The sequence below is a fragment of the Grus americana genome, chromosome 1 (genome assembly GCF_028858705.1).
Source record: "Grus americana isolate bGruAme1 chromosome 1, bGruAme1.mat, whole genome shotgun sequence".
In the NCBI taxonomy this organism is placed as follows: Eukaryota; Metazoa; Chordata; class Aves; order Gruiformes; family Gruidae; genus Grus; species Grus americana.
The window spans coordinates 69,282,680-69,308,636 of NC_072852.1; the positions used below are offsets into that span (position 1 = coordinate 69,282,680).

Here is a 25,957-nt window from a genome sequence, read left to right on the forward strand (position 1 = left end):
CTTGAAGTTTGCTAAGGGGACTGAAGGGTTGGTACGAAGCACAAGGAAGACAACTCAACACTGGAAATGGGACATACTTACTGCAATGATGTTGACAAAGTCATTTTCTCCCAGAGTATCTAAAATGGTGATGATGGTGTGTTTGGCAATGGTCATCCGCAGGCCCTTCATGCTCCCACTGACATCCACAATGATGACAATGTCCTTGGGAGAGGTGGCTGCTTGGATGTACCTTTATAAAAAGAAGAATACAAGGAAGCAGAGTGAGCATACGGGGAGGAGGAACGCCGGGTGCGCTGCTGTAACACGATGCTAGCTGCACCCCATGCACAGCTATGCCGCATGGTCAGGCTGAGCATCCGATGGGTCCCCTCCTACCAACCTGCCTCTCTCACTGGCCCCAGCATCTCAATTCCAGCATTGGTAAGTTGTGGGTCTGCTGCAGACATTTGTCCAGATTCAAGTGAGTGTGACAATTGCTAGAGCCTCCTTTAGCCATACCAAGTGGACTGAGTAAATGCCTGGCATTTCTGGAGTCTGAACAACCCTGTCCCTCAGGTCACAGAGTTATAAGGAAGGATACACTGGTGGTGATTTCTACGTGGCACGTGTTAGATGCCATATGGAAATCTGGTGCTGGGAGGTGGGAGGGCAGGATTCCTAACCTGGTATTGCCCTCATCTCTCACAGGAGCAGCATGGGGCAGTAACTGCTGATCAGCAGCTCAAAGTGTCACCTTGGAAAAGAGGGAGAGAAGACGACAGGGAGGTGCTTTGGCCAAGTCTCTCCAAAGCGCTTACCAGCCACGATTCCTGCAGTCGAAGGAGATGACTCCATTCTCATCTGGTAACCACTTTATTCCTGAAGGGAGCAGCAAAAGGAGCAATCAACGCACACAGACAGGCCGGCATCTGCTCCCTGCTCCCCAGGCACCCATACTTCTGCTGTTCACTGCTGAGACCCGGCTACCCTGCGGGTCACGCAAGTCTGGCCAGCAAGAACAGCAGCCATTCTGCAGAAATGCACGGTCTTCAGCAGTTCTCAATAAGCTGTTTATTAAATTTCTATTAAAAAAAGTACCTAGGCATAGATTTGGGGAGCAACTGCACTTACTTTAAACTTTCTGCCACTTTAATGTAGTTCTCGGCAACATCTTTTTCTCCCCAAGGGTGGCTGAGAGCATAAGAAAGCAGCAGCAGTGACAGGGATGCGTCCCAGATTCTCTGCTAAAGGCTCTGTTCATAGTCATCTCTGCCTTCCACAACACGTGTCAGGTCACAGAACAAGCAAGGGCATGCAGCCATCTGATGGAGGGGCCACCAGGCCAAGCTACAGCTGTGGAGGATCTCGTGGGTACCTCCGAGCAAGGGGTCCTCCCCCTTTGCGCCGTGACCTTACGCGCCACTTGCAGCTGGCAAGTGGATAACAAGTCAGGCTGACCAGCTGCATCTGCCACATGTGGCGATGGAGAGAGGCTGTGGCCACTGCTAAAAAACCCACAGAGATGCAAGGCAGGGAGCCCTTGTGCAGCCTCTGCACCCTGCCTGCGAGATTCGCGGGTCTTGCTGTGGTGTTTTGTGCTTTTCAGATGGCAGTCTGCCTGAGGTACACCCTTGCAAGCAGACTCCTCTAGGGTCCACGTGGGGAAAAAAAGGGTTTATGTTTGCTGTAGACACTATTTATTCAACCTAAGCAGCAACAGCTCATGTACTGAGTCTTTTTGTTTACTGCACCCTGCTCTTCATGGGCCATGCTGCCCCCAAGCTTTCCAAATTGAGCTCTTCCATGGCACAGCCCCTGTCCTTCAAGACTATTGCTTTGTGCCGAAAAAGTGAAACTGATCTCTGCTCTTTTACCTGGGTAGAGCCTGAAGAATCCAGTGGAGCTGCCAAAGTATTGCCAGGTCAACGTGGGATCCCTTTCAAAGTTGTCCACAAAAATAGGATTCAAGGCTTCTGACATGTAAACACCGTTCAGGATGTCAGGGTCTGTGGAGAAAAGAATAGAAAATTGGGAAAAATGTGTGCAAAAGAGGGGAGACCACCACCCCTCTGCCCCAGATGGAAGAGGGGGATGGGAACAAAGGCAGCCCCAGGAGGAATGCAGCCTTGTCCTTGTGGTCTGCAAAAGCCACGTCCCTTTATCCCGATCTCTTCCCCTCACAATGACACCTACCCCCTTGACAGCGGCTTTCCAACAGGCATTGCGATGAGAATTGGATGCTTCATCCAAGTAAATCCTGGAGGACAGGTCACCACTGGCCACTACAGGTGATCTCAGCTGGGTCACACACTATTAACCCCATTTCTCTTTGCAGCCCTTGTCTGCCCTTGGGCATTGTGTCTGGATGGAAGAGGGCTCCGAGACACTCAGGAAAGCCAGCACTGTGCTGATCACAACTGGCATATCGTACAGGCAGGACAATTATCTAAGACAGAGGAACTCTAGGATTTACATGCCATTTCTCTCTCCCCTCTTTTTCCCCCAGATTTTTTTATTCTTTTCCTCTTCGCCTTCCCTTTCACAAAGCCTGAGCTGTCCTCCCTTGCCCCCGATTGCATCAGAATCAATAGGCAGTTGTAGACTTGCAAGAACTTATAAGAGGCAGTGTATATTTGGTGTCTGCGTTGACTCATTGCCTCAGGAGACCAAGCAGCAGCAATAGAAAAAGAGAATTATAAGAAACTGGTCATTGTAGGATTAACTGTGTTAATGTTGAAAGGGATGGGGGCTTTGACCCACCATTTCCTGTTTAGTCACTTCACTAAAGGCAGTTTTGTTCAAAATAGGGGGAAAACTGAACAGTGACTCCCCAGCGATGAGGCCAAAGTAACTCGTGCAGGAAGGGAGCCAGAAGAGCTGTGCAGAGCCAGGCTTGCTGCTGTTTGCAAGAGAGGGAGCGAGCACCGCCAGGCACTGCTCCTGGGAAAAGCCTCGGGCATGGAAGCAGCCCTCCTCCTCCATCTCCTGCTCATCCTCCAGCCGTAGGCAGAGCAGCTGGATGCTTTGTGTCACGCTGTACAGGCAAGAAATCAGCTAGCTGGGCAGTGCCTCTCTGCTGTCTCTGACAGTGGCCATTTGGCCACCTCTTTCTGTATGCTGCTGCAGGCAACAGCTTACTTCGTGTAGCTCTGCTGTAGCTACCCACAGCCAGCTCTGCTGGTGGCTCTATTGTGCGCAAGGTTTTAGTGTCTGGGGCTGTCAGAGCAGATGGAATTAATTTAAAATCATGGGAGAAATAGAACTCCCTCTATTGTCCCTCTAAATAACGTAGCAGTTGTGAGCACAGTCACCAGGCGCCTGCCCCGAAGATTGTAAATGAGCTCCATCTATGAGAGAAGTAATGGCGGGTTTCTTTCTTGCCAAAACGTACGCAAGGGTAACTGCTGATGGGGAGGCAGGCAAGGAGCCAGTTCAGGCAGCTTCGAGTGTTGGCCAAAAAGAGCAGTAAACTTAGGACAATCGCAACTGGTGTCTCAGCCTGCAGATTTGGCAGTGTGCTGACCAGCCTGGCGACAGACCGGTTCCTGGTGTGTAGCTGGAGTGGTGTGAACGTGCAGGGGGAGAAGACGCAGACCAGGCACAGATGAGGCCATGGTGCCAAAGGCTTGCTGAGAACAGAAAATACCCCAGAACAGTCGTGTCCCAGTAGCAGTTGTGAATTACCCCCAGTCTCCTACAGATGCTCACTGGGAATTTAAGAGTGTTCCCGTGAGGTGTTAGTGTCTCATAACACAAAGGTACTTGGTGTCTAAATTCTCAGCTGAAATCAATTAAATCCTTGACACCTAAAGACCTTGACAGTTCTGACCCTTTGTACAGAGTAACAATTGCCAATAAATTCACATCACAGTTTGTTTCACAGCGTCTTTGGTTGGGTAGATAAACCCTAGGAGACTATACTGCCTAAAATGGAGGACTGTCCATCATTAGAGGTCTTCCAAGAACAGATTATACCTAAGCCCTGTCACAGTGACAGACTTCAGCACAGACATGACCGTGCCTTGGGACAGTACCTTTCCAGTCCTGTTTTCTGTCAGTTGTTTTTTCTATTCCCATCCTTTCTTTCAGTATTATTACTGGTAGTTTCCACAGCAACCTACTAGTAGTGAGAAAGCAGAGACCAGTGGAGGCCATTACCTTTGTTGTAGACATTGGTGGGGAGCTGGATATCGCTGTATGTTGTGTTCACCAGCAGGTTATTGAAATGCTCATTTGGCTCCAAAATGAATTCATCTCCAAGCTCCACATAATTGTCATTTTCATCCTTCTCATTAATCAGGAGAGAGTTGTAGTAATCAAACTGTTGATGAAGACAATGGAAAAGAGAAAGGCAACAAGAGAGAATAAGACAATTACCAGTACTGCCTGAAAAAACCCACTCTTTAAAACATAAAAAAGGGACATCTGGAGAATTCAGGCTTCAAATAGGATCAAGATGAGCAGCAAACAACTGCCATTACCAACTGAAAAGTGTCAAGCTGCCCAAATGATGGTTTCTGCCCAGTTTCTTATTGTCAGGTGCCCACATGACTGAAAGCATGGTCATAACCAGCAGCGGAAGAGCCACCTGAGAGCTAAGGGACACAGTGAGATTCCTGTGGTCCCTCAGATGTACTTAAGTGACTAGCTAGAGAGGGAGTGTCTCACTGGGTCCATCTCCCAGGTTTCTACAGGGCATGCCGATTCTGACCTTACTTGCCCTGTCTCTACAGCTGTCATTTACTGGAGTTAACTCCTGATGTATATCCAGCCAGGATTATCCCCACACTCTGTCACCGCAAGCAGAAGGTGCTCATCAAGAGCAAAGGATAGAGCAGAAGGTGCTCAAAGACAATACAGTTTTCCCCCTGTGAAGGCCGCTGGGGATTTACCATCTACGGTCACTTTAGTATCTTCAGGATGCTCTTCACCCTTGGATAACAGATGTTTTCAAGATGGTTTTGTTGACTTTATCAGAGGGCAGAGGTTATTTAAGGATTTATGTTCAAGCACTAACAGTACTCAGGGGTGCGAACTGCGTGTGCAAATACAGGGTCACATAGCTCATCCATGACCCTTACTGTGAATGCAGCTGACCCAACTAGCATGACTGTAGTATGATTCTTAAAAAAAAGAGGTAGGAGAGGTGAAATTGGTAGATAGCTTGATTTCAGGAAGCATTTTCTTTCCCAGCATGGAGAGGTGTACTTGCAGATGCAGCCTGTACTTCTGCTAAGCACTCTGTGCTTGTACTGTGGGCAGTGGATTTCCTTCAGAGTTTTCACTCCAGTTCCCTTCAACAGCAATAATCCCATAGCTTGGCTACAGTTTTTCACAGAAAGACAATTATCCAAATTGCATGGACAGCACCAAGCTTTCACCTAACAGGGAGTCCTGACAAGTGGGTGTCTGCAGGGTAGAGAAAAGATGATGGGAGCTGTTGAGAGAGATGGTGAGAAACTCATTTCATTGGGATTAACAGTTTGCTGTGGGTATTTGTAACAGCATCCTCCTCATTGCTCATACACACTCAATTTTTAGCTCATTTTCCAGTCAAGTAACCCACAAAGCACTGGGTAATTTGCACTAACATGTCACATAACGACAACGTTGGTGTAATGCCAATAACATCATGCAACCCGATGTCCTCCCAAATCCTCTCCCTCCTGGAGCCAAAGGGACTGACCTCCTAGGTGTTACTATGTTTGGGATCTGCCAAGGAAATCACACCAGTTTCTAGACAAGCTGAGTGTCCTGAAGCCAAGGAAACTCCTAACCTGCCTAGGAGCCTGAGGTGGCTGGGTGCTCCTAGGCCTTCCTTTTGCCTAGTCTCTCTGAGGATGGGTGTCATATTTTGTCACCGACAGGGATAAACTTACCTCCAGTGAGGAGTTGTACTCGTGGTTCAGATCTGCATCTTCTGCTGCTTCCACCAACCTCTAATGCAAGCACACAGAAAGAAAGATGAGGGGCTGCTGTGGAAAGCACTCCAGAAGCTCTTCCAGCTATACCAGCTGTTCACACAGGTAGTGAAAAGACACACGACTGCCACCACCACCACCACACAGTCACAGGGTATGAGCTTCCCTCTTTCTCTCCTTTTCTGCTGACCAGCCATTCTGTACTGCAACTTTGCAGCTTGGAAGGTGTATTCACAGCTATTTATTGCTGAGTATATTCACACCTACTTACTCCAGAGTCCCTACTAAAACCCTGAGCAATCTTAGATATCACAGGACATATACAAACAGGAACATGTCCGTTTAGAGAAATGACAGCCAGAGATTTAATTTCATTTTCCGTGAACCCTTCCAAAAAGGAATGGGAAAGGCATTTCAGACCCAGCCTGATGTCAGTATGTCATTGTCCTGGTTTTAGCTGAGAGGGTTGATTTTCTTCATAGTAGCTAGTGTGAGGATATGTTTTGGATTTGTGCTGGAGACAGTGTTGATAATATAGAGATGTTTTTGTTCTATGGACTTATTGTTGAGCAGTGTTTACACGGGGCCAAGGCCTTTTCTGCTTCTTGCACTGCCCTGCCAGCGGGATGGCTGGGGGTGCACAAGAAGTTGGGAGGAGACACAGACAGGACAGGTGACCCAAACTGACCAAAGGGATATTCCATACCATATGACGTCATGCTCAGTTTATAAGGAGCTTGGGGGGAAGAGAAGGGGGGGGGGCGGCGGCGTTCGGAGTGATGGCGTTTGTCTTCCCAAGTAACCGTTACGCGTGACAGGGCCCTGCTTCCCCGGAGATGGCTGAACACCTGCCTGCCCATGGGGAGTGGTGAATGAATTCCTTGCTTTGCTTGTGCGCGCGGCTTTTGCTTTACCTATTAAACTGTCTTTATCTCAACCCACGAGTTTTCTCACTTTAACCTTTCCAATTCTCTCCCCCATCCTGATGGGGGGGGGAGCGAGTGAGCGGCTGCGTGGTGCTTAGCTGCCGGCTGGGGTAAAACCACGACAGTCATCAAAGGAAAAGGCCTTGTGGGAGTCTCAGTCTGGTATTGTTACTAAGACAAAGACTATGACTTGATTTCATAAAGGGCTCAGCAATGCTGTGGCCATTTATAAGCTCTTACCATTTATGGAAGGCACTATAATAAACTGGTATTCTCTGATATAATGCTTCAGGGCACTAATTCTCAATTGGTACAGACTGGGAAGGAAACCAGCTAAACATGTACATGTTTTCAGAGTTGCACAATCATCAGCAACAGTCTCAGCAAAACTACTTTTTGCTCCTTCACAAAGGATAAGGCAATCCAAATGCTGGAAAAGTCTGGCTATGAATTCTGTGTTATGGGCCAAAGCTTGGGGTCTAAATAGGCCCATATTTCACTTTGAGATTCAAATTATGTGTTTCTGGATGATTTTTCCACATTAGACGCCTTAAACAGTCAAGGCTCTGTGACTACAGAAATATGCTTTTCATAGTGGGTAAATATAAGGGAATATGATAGATTTTTAGATGCAGGAAGGGCCGTAACTATTACCTGCTCTGATCTCCAACACAGCAACAACTAAAGACCTCTTGCCACCTCTTCCACACTTCCCCATGTACACAGCTGGAAATCCAAGCATCTTCCTTGCAGCTTGTGTTCAGGGGCTGCAGGAATTTCCCCTGAGCCACACACACAGCTGGAACAAGCTACTAGTCTTCAATGGTCATAGTACATTATGCAAGAATTAACTTTATTTTCACTTGTGAGAGGTATTTTTCTTGTTTAAACAGCTCTTTTCTCCTAAAAGAGTGTTCGTTCCCTCATTTATTCCTAGACTTTGTTTTTATCTCATTTCCTACTTTGGGCTGAGGGAGAAGCCAGCATTCCCTTGTCTGAACGCCCACATCCTCCCACCAGTGTCTACTTAAAGCTCAGAGTGAGCAGCCAGCTGCACCAGCAGACATTTGGTTCAGCAAGGAAGTCCTCATGGAACCTCTGCGCCCACACACTCCTGGTACAGGCAGGAGGCCTGTGTCTACTGCTCTGGGGCTGACAGGAGAGGACTTCCTTCCCATAGGCCCCATGGTCATACCTCAACAGCTTCGACCTTCCTGCGGAGCATGCTTTCCATCTGCTCCGAGAACTTCTTCACCAGCTCCAAGCCATCCACCTCTTTGATCTTCAGAGTTGGCTCCACATCTTTGTACTTCTACCCAAGGGAAAGCAGAAAGTCCTGCTGAGCAGGAGGCTCATAAGGAGAGCAGTGAATCTATTATTGTTAGCTGGGTGTTGTCTTTGGTGAAGAAACATGTGTTGAAAGAACTGGTCTCATTTACCACTTTCTCCCATCTTTGCCTTTGCTCCCTTTTTACCCCATAATTCAGGTGTGTGCAGGTCACTGGCCATAACACAAAGCATTTTGACCAAGTAAAAGCAATTGATCCAATTGTGAGCTTGTGGCTGTTGAAAACAGGAATGTACCTGAAGCTATTGGTGCCTACAAATAAGAGAGAAGCAGAAGTCTGACTGTTGAAAACCTAAAATACACATTTTGCCTACATCTATAATAGCATTATATGCATTACATACCTGAAATTTACTTAAGGCAGAGGGAAGGGCAAGGGAATGAAGCCGTATGGTGTCATTATATCACCTCCTATGTCATATGTGCTCTAGGACACTAATGGGAGAGATGTCATACTAGTGCATGTCCTGTCCTCCCACAGTTCCATCATGTCTGTAGGGTAACTTGTCCCGTCCACAGCAAGAAGGGTCTGCTCAGTTCTTAGGTGGGAGATGTTCAAGGAAAGGTCAATGAGACAGTTATAAAGCTACTTATTCAGCATGCATGAGCATGCTTTATGCCAAGAGCAGTACTGAGGCGATTCCCAGAAACTGCACTGGGAGAGATACCATAATGATGAGAATCTGGATCTGACAGCTTTAGAGATAACGAGTTTCTTCTGACCATATTTCATATAATCTAGGCATTAAAAACCTGAGAGTACTCCCAAACTGAGTAACCATTATCTGCCTCCCTAAATCTGCCCTTTAAAGACTAGATACAATGGCCTTTATTTCTCCTTTTCAAAAAACCCCAAAGCTAACAGAGATAGGCAGAAAGAAAGAATAAAAAACCTGCAAGAGGACACAATATGATTAACCTATTTCAGAAAAGACACAGCCTTATCTCCGCAGCAATGTGCAAGCACAAAGGCAACCAATTGAATTTCCCTGGGCCCTCACATCAATTCTCTCTGCAGTGTATACACAACCCCTCCATCTTCATGTTGTACTAGCACCATGAAGCAACCTCAGCCAGGGCTGGACTACTTGTGCTAGTACAAAATGAGGTGGTGAAAAGGGTAAGGGGATGGCAGGGGCTTCAGTGGCACTTTTGAATTAGGAGAAAGTTGTGGAAGGGAAGGACTTTGCATGTCTCTAGGGTGAGCGAGTGGAGCTCCTTTTGTTCAAGAAGCTCATTGACCATCCGGGAGGGCAACCGAGCACAGGCGGAGTAAGAAATGCCTTGAGGATGGGGCAGGCTGAGGAGGTCAGACAGAAATAGCAGCAGCATCCAGCCTGCAGCAGGCATGGCAGGGAGGCTGCTCGCTCTGTCTGGCGTGATTAACGGCAAGGGTTTTACTGGATTAAAAACGCCAGGCCTTGCATCCCCTCTGCTGCTGCTGGGTAGCTGGGATGGGCGGGGGGGAGGAGGAAGAGGAGGTCAGGTTGAGCAGGAAGGTTAGCATAACCATGCTGCCAAAAGAGGGATGTGCAACAGTCACCCCCCGACTGAGGTCCCTGGCTGCTGACGAGACCGCAGCGCACATCCCAGCTGGTGCCTGTCCCATTTAGCTCCATGTCATGGTTTGTCGGGAGGGAAGTGATCTCTGCCGTGTTAGGCTTTAATCAGGCCCTCCTCGGGGGGAGGAGGGTAATCTCTCCTGGGAAAGCTAGCAAAGGGGGGGACCACACCAGCACAGGCAAACACACACTCTACAAAGTGACCTGCCATCAGTTACCTTGGGTCATATCTTGAATTAAAAAGAACAGGGCTCTACCTCTCTATTTTTTTTTTTTAATGTGCTTTTGACACCTTGATGAGTAGATGCTAATAGGGTAAAAGTAATCACAAGCAATCTGCTAATACTGTACACACATCTCAGCCCTGGGAACTAGCCAGAGCTGGGAAGACAAAAAACCCAAAAAACTTTCTGCAAAGTTTCACTTGGCTGCAAGGAATACACCAGGTTTGGACTCAGATCCCCTTTGAAATTTTTTCCTACAAGTGATCCAGCAAACCATTTAGTATCTGTATTCCTGCCACTAAAATCTCTTGCTATTAATGAATATACACTGCAAGAGTTCCTAAAGGTGGGCAACAGAGTAGTACCTGCAATTTCAATACTGTTACCAGACACCATGGCTGAAAGTACACAGCAAATGTCAACGTGGGTGCCTGTAGCTGACCAAGATTAATCTGCACAACCTGAGTTTAGAGTTCAGGTTGTCGGATCATTATAATTTACAGAACAGGAATCAACTACAGGTTTGGGAGAACTGGCTAAAAAGATCCAATGTGAAAAGGGGCCAAAAAATTAACTCTGATCTTTACAGAAAACCTTTTAATATTCAGCTAGTACTTAGTATTCCCTTAAAACAGCAGGAGCAATTCATTAAGATTCTCCTTCTGCAGTGACGGGGGTGGCAATTTAAAAGTGGAAGATCCAGGATTTAGTATCCTAAGTTTTATCTGTAAACAGAAGATACGTCACCAAATATATTTTCTTGTTCCCACCTCCATGAAATTTAGCCCATTGAAGTACAGTGTTGCATTACTCACTGCTAGTGAAACTATACTAAGAGTGTGAAAGACATTCCTTTCATCTTCACCCAGGAAAATGTCTTGACTGAACTTCTTTAATTTGTCTGTTCTTTGCCATGTAATTATTTGTAGTGCTTTCTAGTAATGACATAGCTGGAGTCGAGCCCTGCTGTCCTTCCTCAGCCCTATCCCCCAGGGAAGGCAGTCGGCACTGCAGCTACAGACAGAAGCAGGATGTAATTCTCAGAAACACCTGTAATGCATCATTAGCATAGTAGAAGAAAAGTTAAGTTTTGGGTCTGCTGAAGCTGATGGTGTTTCTGTCACTCGTATGCTAGCCCCAAGAAGCCCAGAACCACCGCGGTATCCTCCTGGCATGGCTGCCATTGGTGGCCCCAGGCATTTGGTCACTGCCTGGCCAACTGCAGCAGCAGGACTCTGGCAAACAGACCTAATAAGCCAGAGGTTCAAACTTTCTCTTCCATAGCTCTGGGAGATGCTACTGTCCTCCCTCTGCTCAGCCCTTCACATTGCCTCTTTGCTCCAGCTCTATTGTCCCCAGCTGTCCTACACCCACCCCACCCCCACCCCCCGCCAGCATTTTAATACAAATCCATCATCTCTGACCTGGGCTGCTATGCCAGACAAGCGCACAAGCTTATCTTAACCACTGCTGCATAATGGTCAGGAGAATACAATGAATGCTTTACCCAAACCGAAACAACTCTTCAGCTTTTGCTACTTGTGAGGTTTAATTTGATGATATCTTGACAACTTGGGACAGAGAGCAACCTAGGGGCTTTCTCAAAGCTCTCTGATCCAGGGTGAGAACCTGCCCTTGTAGATTAAAGAGATGTCTACTGGTTCACCAAGTTTCTAGGAGCAATAAAGCTGGTAAGAAATTGAGTGTTTGTTTCCAACATATTGGGGTTCTTCTGGGGGGAAAAAATCAAAAAACCCCAAAGAAATCCAAACAAACTTGAATCTGCAAAAGGAAATTTAGGCTAAATATTAACGAGAAGGTTTATATGCAAAACATTCAGTAACTGAGAAATTATGGCTCTCAAAGCAACAATAAGCTAGTTACTTCAAGCCTATTAGGGACAAGGGACACATGAAGACAAATTTGAAAGGTGCAGTTATTTCTCAGTTTATATTTGCTCAAAGACAAAATGCCCATCGACCTAAACAAGCACCAAGGAAAGAATCGTCTGGGCCTCTACACTGTGCTCCCCACCCTTCTGCTGGTCTGCATATACTCATGCAGACAGAGAAACATTTCATGTGTGAAAGAGGCAATGGCTCAGAAAGAGAAAAGTGCCTGGGGAACACACATATTTGGATTTCCAGACTTGGTACATTTGGCTCCCCAGGCCTGACTTGCCCGTAATCTGGACTAGCGCAGTGAATCACATAAAGCCATTTGGGGGCTGCCAAGGTGCATCTCACAGGGCATCCAAGTGTTGCCTATTAGTAAGAGATTTGTCTGCATCCTCCTGAAGCTGTCCTTCTGCAGCGCTGAAAGCGTCAGGGATGCAGAGGGAACCCTCCAGGATGGTGCCTGCTTTGAGATGCTGATTTGTGAGAAAGTGTCCAACCCAGTGCTTGCTGAAGAAATGAAGGCTGAGAGAAGGACTGAAGTGGGTGCTGGCTGGTCCTCTCCCGTTTCTCTAGTCCCAGGGAAATAAGGTGAAATGAAAGAGCTGAAGGAGTGGGACTTGAGGGGTAAAAGGTAAGCCTGAGCTGTTTAAACTGCTTAAGTAAAGTTGGGGCAGGGCATGCATTTAGGAGATGACTCTGCTGGAGAGTATTAACAGAGCAAGGTTGGATCAAGCTCATCTGTACCCCCTGGTAGAAGTGGTGACAGTGACTCACTGAAGGACATTTTTCCCCTCCGAGTCACAGGTGACACCGTGTCTCACCCAGTGGTGCCGAGACTGTGCAAAGCACAATCAGTCTATGCTGCAGCCAGGCCCCAACACATGCAAAAGCAAACCAGACACCTTCCACTCTCCAGGAACAAAACCATGTAGACATGGACTGCGGCAGGCAAGTGTGATTATTTTATAAGGCTTTCAGACCATCAGGGACATACAGCTCTGCCTTGACTCCCCTTGACATGAATGCTAGATTGGATTTGGTTATATTAAGCCTTCTTTTTTCATCAGAAATTAGTTTTCTTTGCTTCCAGTGAATTACACCAAAAGCTGATCAAGTTGTGAATTTTTGTTCAAGATCTGGTTGCCATGACTGTCATTTTTAGTGGTGCTATAGTAGCATCTACAGGTCTCATACAACCCCTACTCCAAAGTGACCAAGATCCCAAGAATCAAAACATATAGTTTACACAGAGGGAGGTGAAATTATCTGGTGCAACATCTTTAGAGGGCCAACACAGCACAGCTTTCTTCAGACCCACCTCAGTGCCACATCTGCCATCCTTGGCCTCCACTGTTAACTTTTGCAACACTGGTATTAAGCCCTGTTCTGCTCAGTCCCACTGATTTTTGGGCCTTAAGAAATGTGAACCCCCTTAATCCATTAGTAGAAGTAGCCATATAAGCAGCACAAATTGGCTGTGTGGAAGCAGTAAGACGACATAATGGCTACAGTATTTCCTCACACAATAAGGTGATACCCTTAGCATCCTCCAGAAAAAGCTGGTATGTGCAGACTTTCAGTTGGACGGCAAATACCTATACAGCATCAAACACTGATACAGATTGGGGTTATTTGATAGTCAGGTATTTCCTGCCCAATGGTGCTCCAACACCCACCAGAGATGCTGTAGCACGTCACTTTGCCTCTTGCACTACCACTTGGGGACCCTAAAGAAGAATAGGCAATGCAGAAGCATCATCAAAATGGCTAAAAGCCAAACTTTTGCCTGATCGCTATCACACCACAGCTGCCTCATGGTTGAGGCATGAAGCACCTATACCAGCGCTGACAATTTTTTATTGCATGGTGGCACATTCCTCCTAAGAAGACCTGATGATCAATATAGACCTTTGTGATGGATGCCGAAGGCCTTTCTTGGCCAAGCCCAGCAAAGACGGTGCTGCGGGAGATGCTCCCTTCCTCCAGACAGAGAGCAGCACTGTGGGGACAGGGAAACTGGGGGCAAGGCAAGTCAAATGATATCCAGATCCCTTTTTGCACTGGGATGTCGGCGTTATTACTAGTCAGAAGACATAAATCAGATACCTAAAGCCCTAAGAGGCAGTGTATGGATTGTGTTGAAAAGAAGAATCAGAGAAAGAAGAGGCACCATACAGCCACATGAGGTGGCGAGAGGACTGCACCCCTTCAGACGTACTCAGCAGCCACCAGGCCCCCGAGCAGCACGTGGGAGGTGCTGGCCCATACAGCCCTGCTGCTGCAGTGCTGAGTGCCAAGCCTGAAAGAGGAGCAGCCGTTCACCCCTGACTTCAGAAATCAAAGGTAACAGGGCAACTTTTCTACAGCCACAAATGGGAACATTTATTTAAAGCCCCTGGAGCCTTTAATGCTGGTAGAGAGTTTAGCATAGCGGTGCCTGTTGTTCAGTGAGGGAGCCGGGCATGCCAGGCAGGGCAGGGAGGCAGAGCTCGGCACCTCTGGAAGATCATGGCTTACAGAGCACTTGCCTCAGAGACCCCGTCTAAAGCAGGGGTTTAAAGGCACAATTCAAAGAATTGATGAGTGACTGGAGGAAGACAGATGAGGAAGCAGAAATAAACAAGAGTGCCAGCAGGAAAGCTGCAGGAAGGGACAACGGGGTGACAATGAATAGGTGAGTGATGAGCAGGAGGAGAGGGACCGATATGCACTTAGGAAGGGATGAGAAAAGAGTCAGTGTGGAAGGGCATGACATGATCAGAGGGGAAGCACAAGGAATACTGTTAAAAAGTTGCTTTTTTTTTTTTTAAATGGGACAATTTAGGTGGCATTTGGCCATGGCTCATGAAAGGATCCCCCTCTCCAATTCATGGAGAATAGCCACAGGACATCACTTTGTGCTTATGGATATGAACTTACATGGTTTTGAAAGTTAGCTGGAGACCTGTACGTTTTGCTTTCTTCCACCCCAGGGGCAAACCTTGGAGGGCTACATGGGGAGATGACATGAAGCCAAGGGAACACTCACAGCTTTTGCCTACCTTCTGCAACAGGAGAGAGCCTGAATACTTAGTCACAATGGAGTACAGCTCCCCACCAAAGGCATCTGCCCAAGACTTCACCCTAAAAAGAGGAAAAAAAGAAAACTAGTGTTAATAATTCAAAGTCAGCAGAACTGCTTACTTCTTCAGACAGGGAAAACTCCATCCTCCTGAGTATGAACCCACCCTGTATTTCTCCAAGCCACTACTGACAATGACAACACTTTCTCCCCATACTGCTAGCCAGACAAGCAGTAAGGCAGGAGGCAAGTGCTTCTCTTGGACATTCTGTCCAGGACATCAGTCAGTGAGGAGAAACACTGAGTTCTGCTGGTCTTGGTCACTACATTTTGACTCAGAGTGGAATTTGTCTTACCTAACTTTAGAGGTGCAAGAGTTGTACATTTGGTCTTAGATATCATCTGTTTTTTCTCTATTGTTAGTAAAGTAAAATAAATAGCTCTGCAGACACCTATTTGTCTTCAGTAATTGCAGACAGAGCCTGGGGTGAAGGGCTAGACACCTAATGTCAAGACTGCTGAAGATAAATAAGTGTCAGACCTGGAAGACATTGTCAAAATTCACCCCTTGGATTCAGTTCCCAGAGCTGCATGGGGCAGAGACTAACGAGCCAGAAGAATTCACTGCTCTCAGTGGAGATACTACAGCTTGATAACGCCAGACTAGATTATGCACCTCATCATTGTAAAACACTACTTGCATTTGTGCCATCCTGTAAATAACTTGATGATAGCAATACCACATGGAGAACATAAGGATGTTGAAGAGCAGCCTGAACACTGAGCCATCCAAATCAAAATAGATGGCTCTCATAATTGACAGAGCACTTCATCAGAAATCTGTTACATGATTCACATTAGGCAGTTCCACCTACATGCAGTTCCTTCGACAAGGATTCACTTAGGAGAGATTTATTTAATGGAATAAATGGCCTTCTCCACTTACCAGAATACACTACTTATTTATGGGGTGCAGAGTCTTACCTATGGCTTCCAGTAAATTTCTTCCAGTTCTAAGCAGACTTTAACCCCAGGACCTGCTTTCCCAGTGCATTATACCACTTTCTTGGCAGAATAATACACCAACATAGAGACAAGCTCTGGAGTAAAGCCAGCACAGCAATGGTGGAATAATCAATCACAACAGCTAACTTTAGCCTAGGAAAGCCTGTTTAGGCTTCTCTCTTGCAAACAGAGACAGATAGACAGCTATAGGGGATGATTTAGAGCATATATAAGGCTTCTGCTCTGAACTGCATCTCTCACCACTGCCTATAAAAAGAGTATGATGAGAGTGGGTACCCTTTTTAATCACTCCTTAATTGCCAATGACCAACTTCTAAACACTGAGTGTGATCCAGCACCAGCTGAAGTCAGTAAGAACAAGGCTTTTTTTTTTTTTTGACATTTTGCTCTCTATCTTATTTTGACAGCCAGAACTCTTATCTCTTCATTTCATTCTTAGAGAAAAAAGAATATGGTATTTGCTAGGAGGCCAGGACTTATTGCCCCATATGAGAGTTATGCTAGCAAGCCTAGAATAAAAGAGGAAACCAGAAAGAGGGACCCCATGGGATGCTTTCCTGTTTGTTGTAGTGACTAATGCATTTCCTGAGGTATGAGGATCTCTGAATCAACATTCAACTTGATGCCCATCTGCTGCTGCTGCTTTTATAACTTGTCTGTACGAGATGTTTTGTGCTGATATTAATTAATATTCTCCACTCTCCTCACCTTTTAATGTAGAAAGAGAGAACCTAAACATGAAGTCTGGGATAGTAATTTTAGCAGGGAGGTTTATTTTTACTGCATTTCCCCTCGCAAAAAAATGAGGTGCATGTGATCCTGGTCTTTCTGTTTTGTGTTGCCTGTGGCCATACCTGAGCCCCTATTCCTCCCAGCCCTCATCATTTTTCCACCCAGCAGGGCTGAAGAGTCTGTGATATTAATTTCTGACTAGTGGGTGCGGTTGGGCAGCTTCAGCAGAAAGATGCTATTATTGAGGTAAAAGGTCCGCAATGTGAGTTTAGCAATGATCAGTCAGTAGAGGAGACAGCCACAGCCACAGTCTCAGGGAAGACCCAGCCTTGCTGGTGGTGGAACTTCTCATTTGTGAAGTCCTTCAGTCCACCATGACTTGGGATTCTCTGCTTTCATAAAAACAGGAAAAGGGAAGGTTGAGTTTTAACCTTTGAGGATGTGGCAAAAGAAGCCTAAATATATGAACCTTGAAAGTTCCAGTAACAGCAGAATTCGAGGATAAAAAGGTCAGGGTTTGTGTGATTTCACACTCGGCCAGGGAGGGCTCTGCCAGGCAGCAGCCCCACAGCTACTTCCGAGCCGCTGCTCCGGCTTGGGACTGATATTTCTGCTGATCTTGAAGCAGCTCTGTGAGACACCATGCTGCAAACCCTGCTCACCTTGGGAGAGGCAAAGGAGGAGGAGGAGAGGAAGGAGGTGCAAAGGCAAGGAGGAGCAGAGAGAGGGCCAGAGACCGGCAGCTTTGGGGAGCTGGCTGGAAAGTTAGCGGGCACAGAGGAATGAGAGGGCACAAAGGTCCCAAAGCCCTGCCTGACAGGTAATTAAAAATATATGGTGGCATTTCATGGAAGTGGAAAAGCAGGCAAGTGCAGAGGCAGAAGTACACTGGCGTTTACATATTTAAAAAACAATCATTTGCCAGGGAAGGGAGTTACTTTAGAGTACTGGGAAATTAAGGGCAACATCCTGAATTGAAATAGGTTTCTTTATTTTTTTCATAAACAAGTGAAAGAAAAGGTCAGTCTAAAAATTCATCAGGTTGCAGAGAAGTTTAATTTAAGGCTGCTGGCTCCACGAACTCAGGAGCAGATGTACAGAGGGGCAGCCTAACGAGGTGATACCAGGTTGATCTTCACCTCTCCCACCAACGTTTCCTGATGTTTCTGGAACCCCGAGAAGCAAAGGCCAAGCAGCCAGCCCCAAATCCTCACCATCCTCACAGCTGGAAGCACTCCTGCCCATGCCGTGGCCACATGATGAGCAGAGCAGTGTCCAGGAGAAAAGAGGAGGCAGTTTCGGTGCTGACCCTGCACCCCAGAAGCATTGCTAGTAATTGAGCAGAATTTTGCACCACTGGGGTTGAAGCTGCGTGAGCTTTGCAAAGATGTGAGTAAGTTGGCGAATGAACCGAGTGTGGTGCTGCAAAGCCAGGCACAGCTTGGGGAGCAGCACAGGCCGACTTAACCTTGTGTCACTTCACTGTGATTGAACCCAGCTGGTGTTTAAAAGCCTCTGGTTTTGTGTCCCCAAAATGTCCTTGTGCAATCTATGGAGCAGATCCATTTTCTGCTGATTTACTCCCTTTGGTCCACTGGCTAATGTGTTCTTCTACTGAAATTTCATTTGAAAAGGGAAACTTTTGTGTTTTAGTTAAATTCATGAGTGGATTTGAAACACCAGGGATTAATTCAGCTGTTGGTCTGTTGTCAGTACCAGGGGAGAAAAGCTCTTTTTCTATTGTTTATTCTTTATTCTTGCACACAAATAAGTTCCAAATTGTGCAAAGTGACGCAACTCTTTTCTCAGTAGTAAAGGGCTATCACATTATAACCAAACACATCAGAAAAGGATTTGGTCAGAGATTGCCTGCTTGTAATCCCTGCACTTGTATTCAGTGGTGAAAACAGCAGAAAGAACAGGCTGTCTTCTTCATGCCGCAGATTTCAAGGCCTAAAGGTATTTCCATGCAGTATTTACCCTGCACACAGAAAGTCGATTTTTATTTTATGCAGTTTGAAATTATCAGAGGTTGGATTTTTTTTTTTTCTGTATAACCTCTGCATCCTTTTTGTGAAACCCAAATCAGAAGCACTTTGCTGAGGAAGGGCTTGATAGTGCAGCCAAGAATAAAGTCGGTGGCAAAGTTTCCTGAGACCCACCCGGATAGAGTCAGCGCAACGCTTGGTAACCACGTAGGCTGCGTTGGTGAGCACATCCACAAGGGTCTTACTGACACTTTTTGAATACAGAACATTTTCTCAATCTCAGGAAAGGGCTTGAGCTGACTTTGTTTGGTTTAGTGGCCGTATCTCCTCCTGAAACTCGATGGCAGTGTTGTCTCCTCTCCAGACCATCCTGCTGTCCTGAGCGTGATGGACCTATCCCAGCTCCGGCAAAGCTGCCCCACAACAACTTTTACCAACCGCGGTGCTGACATTTTTAATCCTTAAAGGATTTAACTTGCCTAAATCAGCTTAACAAGGTGAGGTTTTTATAAACTGGGTTTGCTGAGGGCTGTTAGCCTCCTGGCGGGCTGCCGGGGCGGGCTGCACTGCTGGCAGGGAGCTTTCCAGCGGCGACCGTGCCAGAGGAGCCGCTCGCACACACCAACACGCGTGTGGGCGTGGGTGCCCTGCAAATCCACATCTAAAAAGGGACATCAAAATTCCCTGCATGTACACTAGCACTCGGACCCAAATGCGGTGCATGCACGAAAAAATGGCTCTTCGTACTTTATCTTGCAGCTCAGCTTTTCATTTGTATGCTCCAGAGCTCCGGAAGGGCTGTTACAGCCTTTGTAGTAAGGTGCTGTAAAAAAGGTGCTGTAGCCTCTTTCCTCTCTTTAGCCTCCCTCGTCTAACGTCCCCTGACATCCCCACACATGAATAAACGTGTGCGCGCGTGCGTGTGTGTGTGTAACCCAGGCTCTGTGTGTGCACACGAAGGCTTTTTTCAAGCCGTCAGTGTCCCATCAGCTTTGGGCCTGAAAACCTTGCACTGCACGATCTGGATCTCACATGCGAAGAGATGTGTCTTCGCTGAAACACCCCGTGCGTATGCCTCCCACGGCCAGATCCTGACCGGTGCTATGCGTCCCCAGGGTGTCCCCGGCAGGCTGCAAACCAGCAGCGTCTGCTGGAACCGCTCTGCAAAACTGGGAAGTTGCTAAACTGGGGCTGCCAAAGTCTGCCTCCATGGATGAATATCCACAAGTTGCACCAGCGGTGGGGTTTTACAAACATGTCTTTGAGCTGGTTTTGCCTTCTGCTGCCCAGTGCATTAAGCAGAGCATTAATAGATGTCAAAGTGCTTAACTAAAGCAGATGAGTATTGTTGCCCCGCTTGACAAATGGGGAAAATGAGGCATTGCATCTGTGCTAGACCTGGGAAGTGAATTTGTGGCTCCCGTGCCCATGTTTTCTCCCAGGAGCCACCACCACCATCGTGAGGAAACGCCACATCCCCTGTGGCGACGTGCCCCGCCGGAGGAGCCTGCGCCCGCAGTGCCTGCCGCCGCCGGGGGGGCACTCCCACCCGCCTGCCTGCGCCCACGGCATCACCCACTCCACGCCGGAAACGCCCCACGCCAGAGAGGGAAACACTTACGTCTCCAGTGGGATCTTGGTCTGGGCCCTGGCAGAGGGCAGGAGGCAGAAGAGCCAGAGCATCATCCATGGGACGGCCCAGGGCCCCATCCTCCACGCGCCAACTATCAGCACGGGGACCGGCTGGTGGGATGTGGGGGCTCCTCGCCCTTCCTGCTGCCCCGGGGGGGGTCCCACTCGCCCCCCGCCATGCTGCCGGGCCGGGCACCCTGCCGCTGCGGGGCCGAGCCCCGGGGTGACCCCGGGCACGTCACTCCTGCTGCTGGGCGCCGTCAGGGGTCTCTGGCACGGGGCGGGTGGTCAAAAACCCGCTGAGGACCCTCGTTGGCAGGCACCCGCGGGTGCGGTGCGTCTCTGCACCCCGAGGAGTGGCCGTGCTGGGAGGCAGCTCCGTGTCGGGAGCCACAGCGGCTACGTAATCCCCTGCCAGCCCCTTAATCCCCTCACTGAGCAGCAGCAGCCACAGATTTAGGGAAGTGGAGTGGGATAAAATCACCCAGGATTACTCTGATTCCTGAAGACGGGTCTCGGCTTCTCCAGCCGGAGGTCAAGCCATGCCTGCTTTAAAGGGGTCGCATCCACACCCCCAAAACCACCTTCAGCCTTTGATCTCTGTCCATGAGGCCTCCCTGTTGCACGGCAGGATGCTGGCAGGTCGCCCTGGCACCATCTCTTCCCTGCTGGGAGCTGGGGTTGGGACCAGCAGAGTGGGGCGCGTGGTGGGCTCCTGCGGGCCCTGGTGGGTTCGTGCCGTGCTGCCGTTCGGCGCTGAGGTTTGCAGGGCACCGACGAGGCCAGGCAGCATCCAGCACGAGTCCTGCCCAGGCACTTGTCCTCCAAGCCATGTCTGGGGACCTCACGCAGGCGAGAGGAGGGAAAATGGGCAGTGGGAAGCAAAACCAGCATGAAAAAAATGGACTCTGCCGGTTAACTGATCGCCTCCTAATGTGAGCAATTATTTATTAATCGTGGAACCTCTCAGTTCAGGCAACATTCAATTGAGATTGCCATCCCATCATCTGTGTCTGGAGACCAATGAATCAAAGGAGCCCAATGGCTGAACTTGATGAATAGCAGCAAGTAGCAAACTGCACGCTCGGATGAGGGGCATGCTATATAAGCTCATTATTGTCACAAGAAGTATGAATTATAAATAATTATAGATACGGCAGTGGAAAGATTATAAATGACTAGAGCAACCTGAACAGCTTGACTATACAGCTATGGATTAACCCATTTATTAGAGTATCTTCCAATCAGCTTTTGCACCTTTACAAATGGCTTATTTAATACAAAATGGAAAGCCATGATAGATCGTTAGGTTTCTTGTAAGGACGTGGAGGGGAAAACTGGCTGTCAAAATACTGAAGTAAAATTAAGGTACGTATTATAGATGTGCTACTGACTGCAGCATTGGTGCCACATATTAAATAGGATAATAGAAGTGGCAGAGGAAATATAGACAAGGGAATAAAACCGTGAAACGTGGAATAGAAGTTAAATTGTATGATGAAGAGGCTGAAAGCCTGGGGTGACCAATTAAGTAATTACAGGAATAACTCACCTCAGGATAGGATGGCTTCATCATTTATTACAATCTTTACTCCAGACTGAGTATCTTTTTTAAAGTTACGATCTCATTCAAGCAGAGGTTGTGGGCCTGAAGGGTGGAAATTTCCAGAAGATTTCTTAAGTCTGTACAAACGGTTACAGGGGAAGGTTGAAATGCTTCTTTCTGACCTTAAGATCAACAAAAAATCAATTTCTACACACAGAGGCACTCCAGAGACAGTGCCTTCAAGGTACCACATGGCTGTACAGCGAATGCCGTTGTCAGCACACGAAGGCGACAGGCCGAACAGATCTGGATCTTAGTTATGCACTTCCCAAATGGCCAAATGCGGTGTGGGGGCTCTTGCCCTGAGAAGGGGCACTCACAGACCCAGACGGCCCAGGGGGAACCTGGAGGTGAGGACACTACAGAGGAACGTCTCCGGCCTCACGCTGCTGGGACTGGGGACCACGAGGCTTCTGCTGCCTCTTCCTTCCTCTGCAGCCTGAAAAGGGGAGAAGATTGCTCTTAGAGGGGCTAGGAAGACTGACCATCAGGGTCTCATTTCTCCGTGTTTACCAGGGTTAAAAATGAGGGGTAGCATCCAGGGTGGCAGGCTTCCCTGTGTGGATATTTTAGGGATGAGATGATAAAAATTCATGTTCCAAAAAAAATCTGAAATGAGATCTGAAGGCAGGAGAACCAACATTTTAGGCAGCATTTCCTGTCTGCTTTGCAAGGAGCCATAAGCAAATAGTTATTGTGAGTGATTTTTGCAGGATCTTTTCACTAACCCCTCCAGCCACTGTGTGCTATTTGCAGCTGGGACCCAGTTTAATCCAGATGGGTTCTGGCAAGAGCCCTTGTCTGAGTGTGTTTGGAAAACCCTGAAACACCGATAGAAAAGGCAATGAGACACAGCAACACGCTGAACTGGGAGATCCAAATGCCTTTATCTGGATTTATCTCATTTACTGGATATATTTCACTTAACCCCTTAATGATCTAAAGTTGCAAGGGAGTGGGATTTGACGATGAAATGAAAATAGCACAGAAAACCAAAAAACCGCAGGTGACTGGAGGGCCCTTGATGGGATTAGCGTGCATCCAGTTACTTCTGCAGAGCTCAGCCGCCACAGCGTGCGAGCACAGTTGGAGCACGGAGAGGACATAAACGATGGCAGGGTCTGACTGGCAAAAAAGAAAATGAATCCTATGAGAAAGAATGAAAGCAAACACATAACGAGAAGTGAAAATTTAAGGCTGCAAGAGATACGGGGTGAGCGAGTACAGCAAATTAGAGCTAAATTTGCAAAGCTATGGGGCAATAAAAAAATGCCAGTGCGATTTTGCGCTGTATTCACAGGCAGGGGGAAGATTTACCAGCTCTATTAATTTCTGGTTTGACTGGAACCTGAGTTCAGTTTGGATTATCTTGTTATGAGAAGATACTGGCAAATGTCAAGACCAGGCAAAGAACAAAACACTGATGTAAGCAGTGCATGAGCAGAGTTTACTAAAGACAGTAGAAATCCTCATTTGTTTAATGCGTTCATGTGGTGGCCCTGACCTGGAAATGAGCAGACTAATGTGTAGTCTCACAGTGGGATAAATATGAGAACGGGGCAAAATGAAGAAAGGGGACCTCTACACTCAGCATCAGAAAAAGCTGATTAGCAAGATGTGCCAGGCATGGCATAACCTCTGGAGGCAACCTCTCTCCGTGCAGTACTGGTCACTACGGCTTGTTCTGTAGCAGCCAGGCGTCTCTGTTGGAAAGTCAGCTGCAGCAGGGAACATGGCAACAACCTTGAACACAGCAAAGAGAAGAGTACGCAGCTTCGTGGAGATGAAGAGCAGATGGGACAGTGTGTCAGCCTCCTCAGGCTCATTGTGATGCTGCTCCTGTTGCCAGGAGATTTATCGCACTGGAGCTGGTCACCAGAGACACTTCTTCCCAATGGCACCCGTGGTACTGGTCTCCCAGTTGGCCCATGCTGTGAGGCAGGGGTGTTCCCTCCTATTTTCTGGGTACTCTGGAGCAGTGTCTCAGGGCCCACATGGAGTGAGCATCAGGGTCCTTTTTGCACTGTAGACCTCAGGACTGGGGAAGAGGTTGCAGGAGATCAGCACTGACTTGTTTTTCATTCAGGAGACACTGGGGTCTTGCTGTGTGCCTGCCACCACTTCCTACCTCAGAGTAGATCTTTGCTGCATCGTGATCCTGAACTTAAAACATCTGGGACATAATCACTTAATAAGAATAATTTGCTTTGATTTTGAATAACTTAAAACGAGGCATGATGGGAATAAAGTATGCGGTCTTGTTCACAGCAGATGCATTTATTTTAGATCATAATCTTGTGCCTCTCATTATCTCTTGGCAGGACTCATTAGATAAGTATCTGGGTACAAAAGCTTCTTTCTACCCTGGTCAGACATTCTGCTTGTGAAACTGCTCTCTCAACGGTGTTTGAGCTTGTGTCCTGTTCAGGAGATGTGAGGACGATGTCTCTGGCCTGCCTGAATAGGTTTAGCTGTTCCTCGAGGTGGTTTGGAAAGCGGCCGTGCAGCGTTTTGCCAATACTAGAGAATCTGATCTCCCGGCAGCTGCCAGGAGGAGGGGGCCCTTGCCAGAGGCAGTGATGGAAAAGCACTTTTAGTCGTGGTTTTACTGGCTGGTCATGCAAATCTCTTCTGATCAGATTTCACTGCTGTGGAGAGTTAGCACTCGCAAGCCGAGTTTCCAGAGGTGTGGATTTCATAGCTGAGCGGGGACGGGAAAGAGGGCTGCGGGCTTGCTTCTGCATGAGGGAGCTGGGAGCTGGGGAGGTGTCCCTGCAGCTCCCTCCCAGTTTGGTTGCATCGGGGCCTGTGCAATCCCAGCTGAGCTCCGGGAAGCTGCAGTGCAGTGGGGAGATGCTGGTGGATCTTACCGTTTGGTCTAGGACTGGGTTGGCTGCATGACTGGCAGCGCACCTGGGACCTGGGAAGTTTGGGTTGGTGAGACCTGAAAGGTGTGTGGTGCTGGGTCAGCACAGCCTCCTGGAGTGCCCCTTTCTCACCATAGCCATTGGGGGAAAATGATACCTCCCTCACTCCCAGGTGTGTTTTGGGTTAAATTAGCTGCTTTTAACACCATCTGGGTGCAGGGGCAATGCTTGATGCAGTCTGAAGCTGTGCATGGAAGGGTTCTTCTGCCATTGGAGACCAGGCTGATGAGTGCCAGTGGTCACAAGGAGACCCTGATATAGCTCTATAGGGGAGGCACGTAGAAGCCTGTTTACCATGGGAATGCAGCTCATATCTGAATACCTGATACCTCACTAGGATCTCTGCGGAGCTGGACCGATTCGCCCCTTGTGTAACACAGGGGGGATACACAGGGGAATATACGGGTACAGCAGGTACACCGACTGCCATGTAGGCAGGTATTATACCACTGACCTTCTGCATTTCAGGTTGCCTCACAGGCAGTGGATAATGGATGAATATCTGGCCTGCAGAGCATCATCAGATGTCAGCAGGATGACTGGGACCAAACGTGTTCTTCTAGACCCCACATTCCACCCGGGTGCTCTGTAAATATCTGCCTGCAGACCCATTCATCTGCAAGCCTTACGCCGTCCCTATTGTTTATAGAAGCAGCCGCATAGGTGTCATATTAATTAATGCTTTCGGCTGGTTACTTTGCCTTTTTTCCTTTTAATTTTTTTCCACAGTTCCACTCTAAATTTAGACTTGTTTAAATACTCCAAGTTGAAACAACGATTTTTTTTCTTTTTTTTTTTCCTAGCAGCATTCTAAACCCTCATCAGGCACAGTGCTCTGAGCAGCAAGAAATTTAGGGCATGGAGGGAGACACCAAGGGAGAGCAGAATGTACAGGAAACGAGGAGCACTGAAGCATCTTCCCACCATCTCTGAAGGCAAGGCAAGAAAAAGAAGAAAGAGTAAAGAAAAAGGAAAAGTAAGTGAAAGCAGATGCTTAGTTTGGGGAGAACTGTGAGCAGACTGTACCTTTCCTGGGTGCTGTCACAAAAGCACTCAGAGTGAAAGTCAACTTTATCCTTATCTCTCCACAACCAAAGGGTTAAACTTAAATCTTTTCCATTTCA

At 47.6% G+C, this 25,957-nt stretch overlaps 1 protein-coding gene across 1 annotated transcript in view; it reads right to left on the bottom strand.

The window, feature by feature from the left end:
* CACNA2D4 (calcium voltage-gated channel auxiliary subunit alpha2delta 4) overlaps positions 1 to 21,133 on the bottom strand; it is a 130,958-nt gene extending 109,825 nt beyond the window's left edge. The window contains 9 exon segments of the mRNA XM_054816835.1: positions 82 to 232; positions 801 to 861; positions 1,857 to 1,988; positions 4,141 to 4,303; positions 5,862 to 5,921; positions 8,025 to 8,141; positions 14,903 to 14,984; positions 20,290 to 20,570; positions 20,885 to 21,133. Coding sequence (XP_054672810.1) covers positions 82 to 232; positions 801 to 861; positions 1,857 to 1,988; positions 4,141 to 4,303; positions 5,862 to 5,921; positions 8,025 to 8,141; positions 14,903 to 14,984; positions 20,290 to 20,570; positions 20,885 to 21,133 — 1,296 coding nt within the window.
* Between the last annotated feature and the right edge of the window lie 4,824 nt (positions 21,134 to 25,957).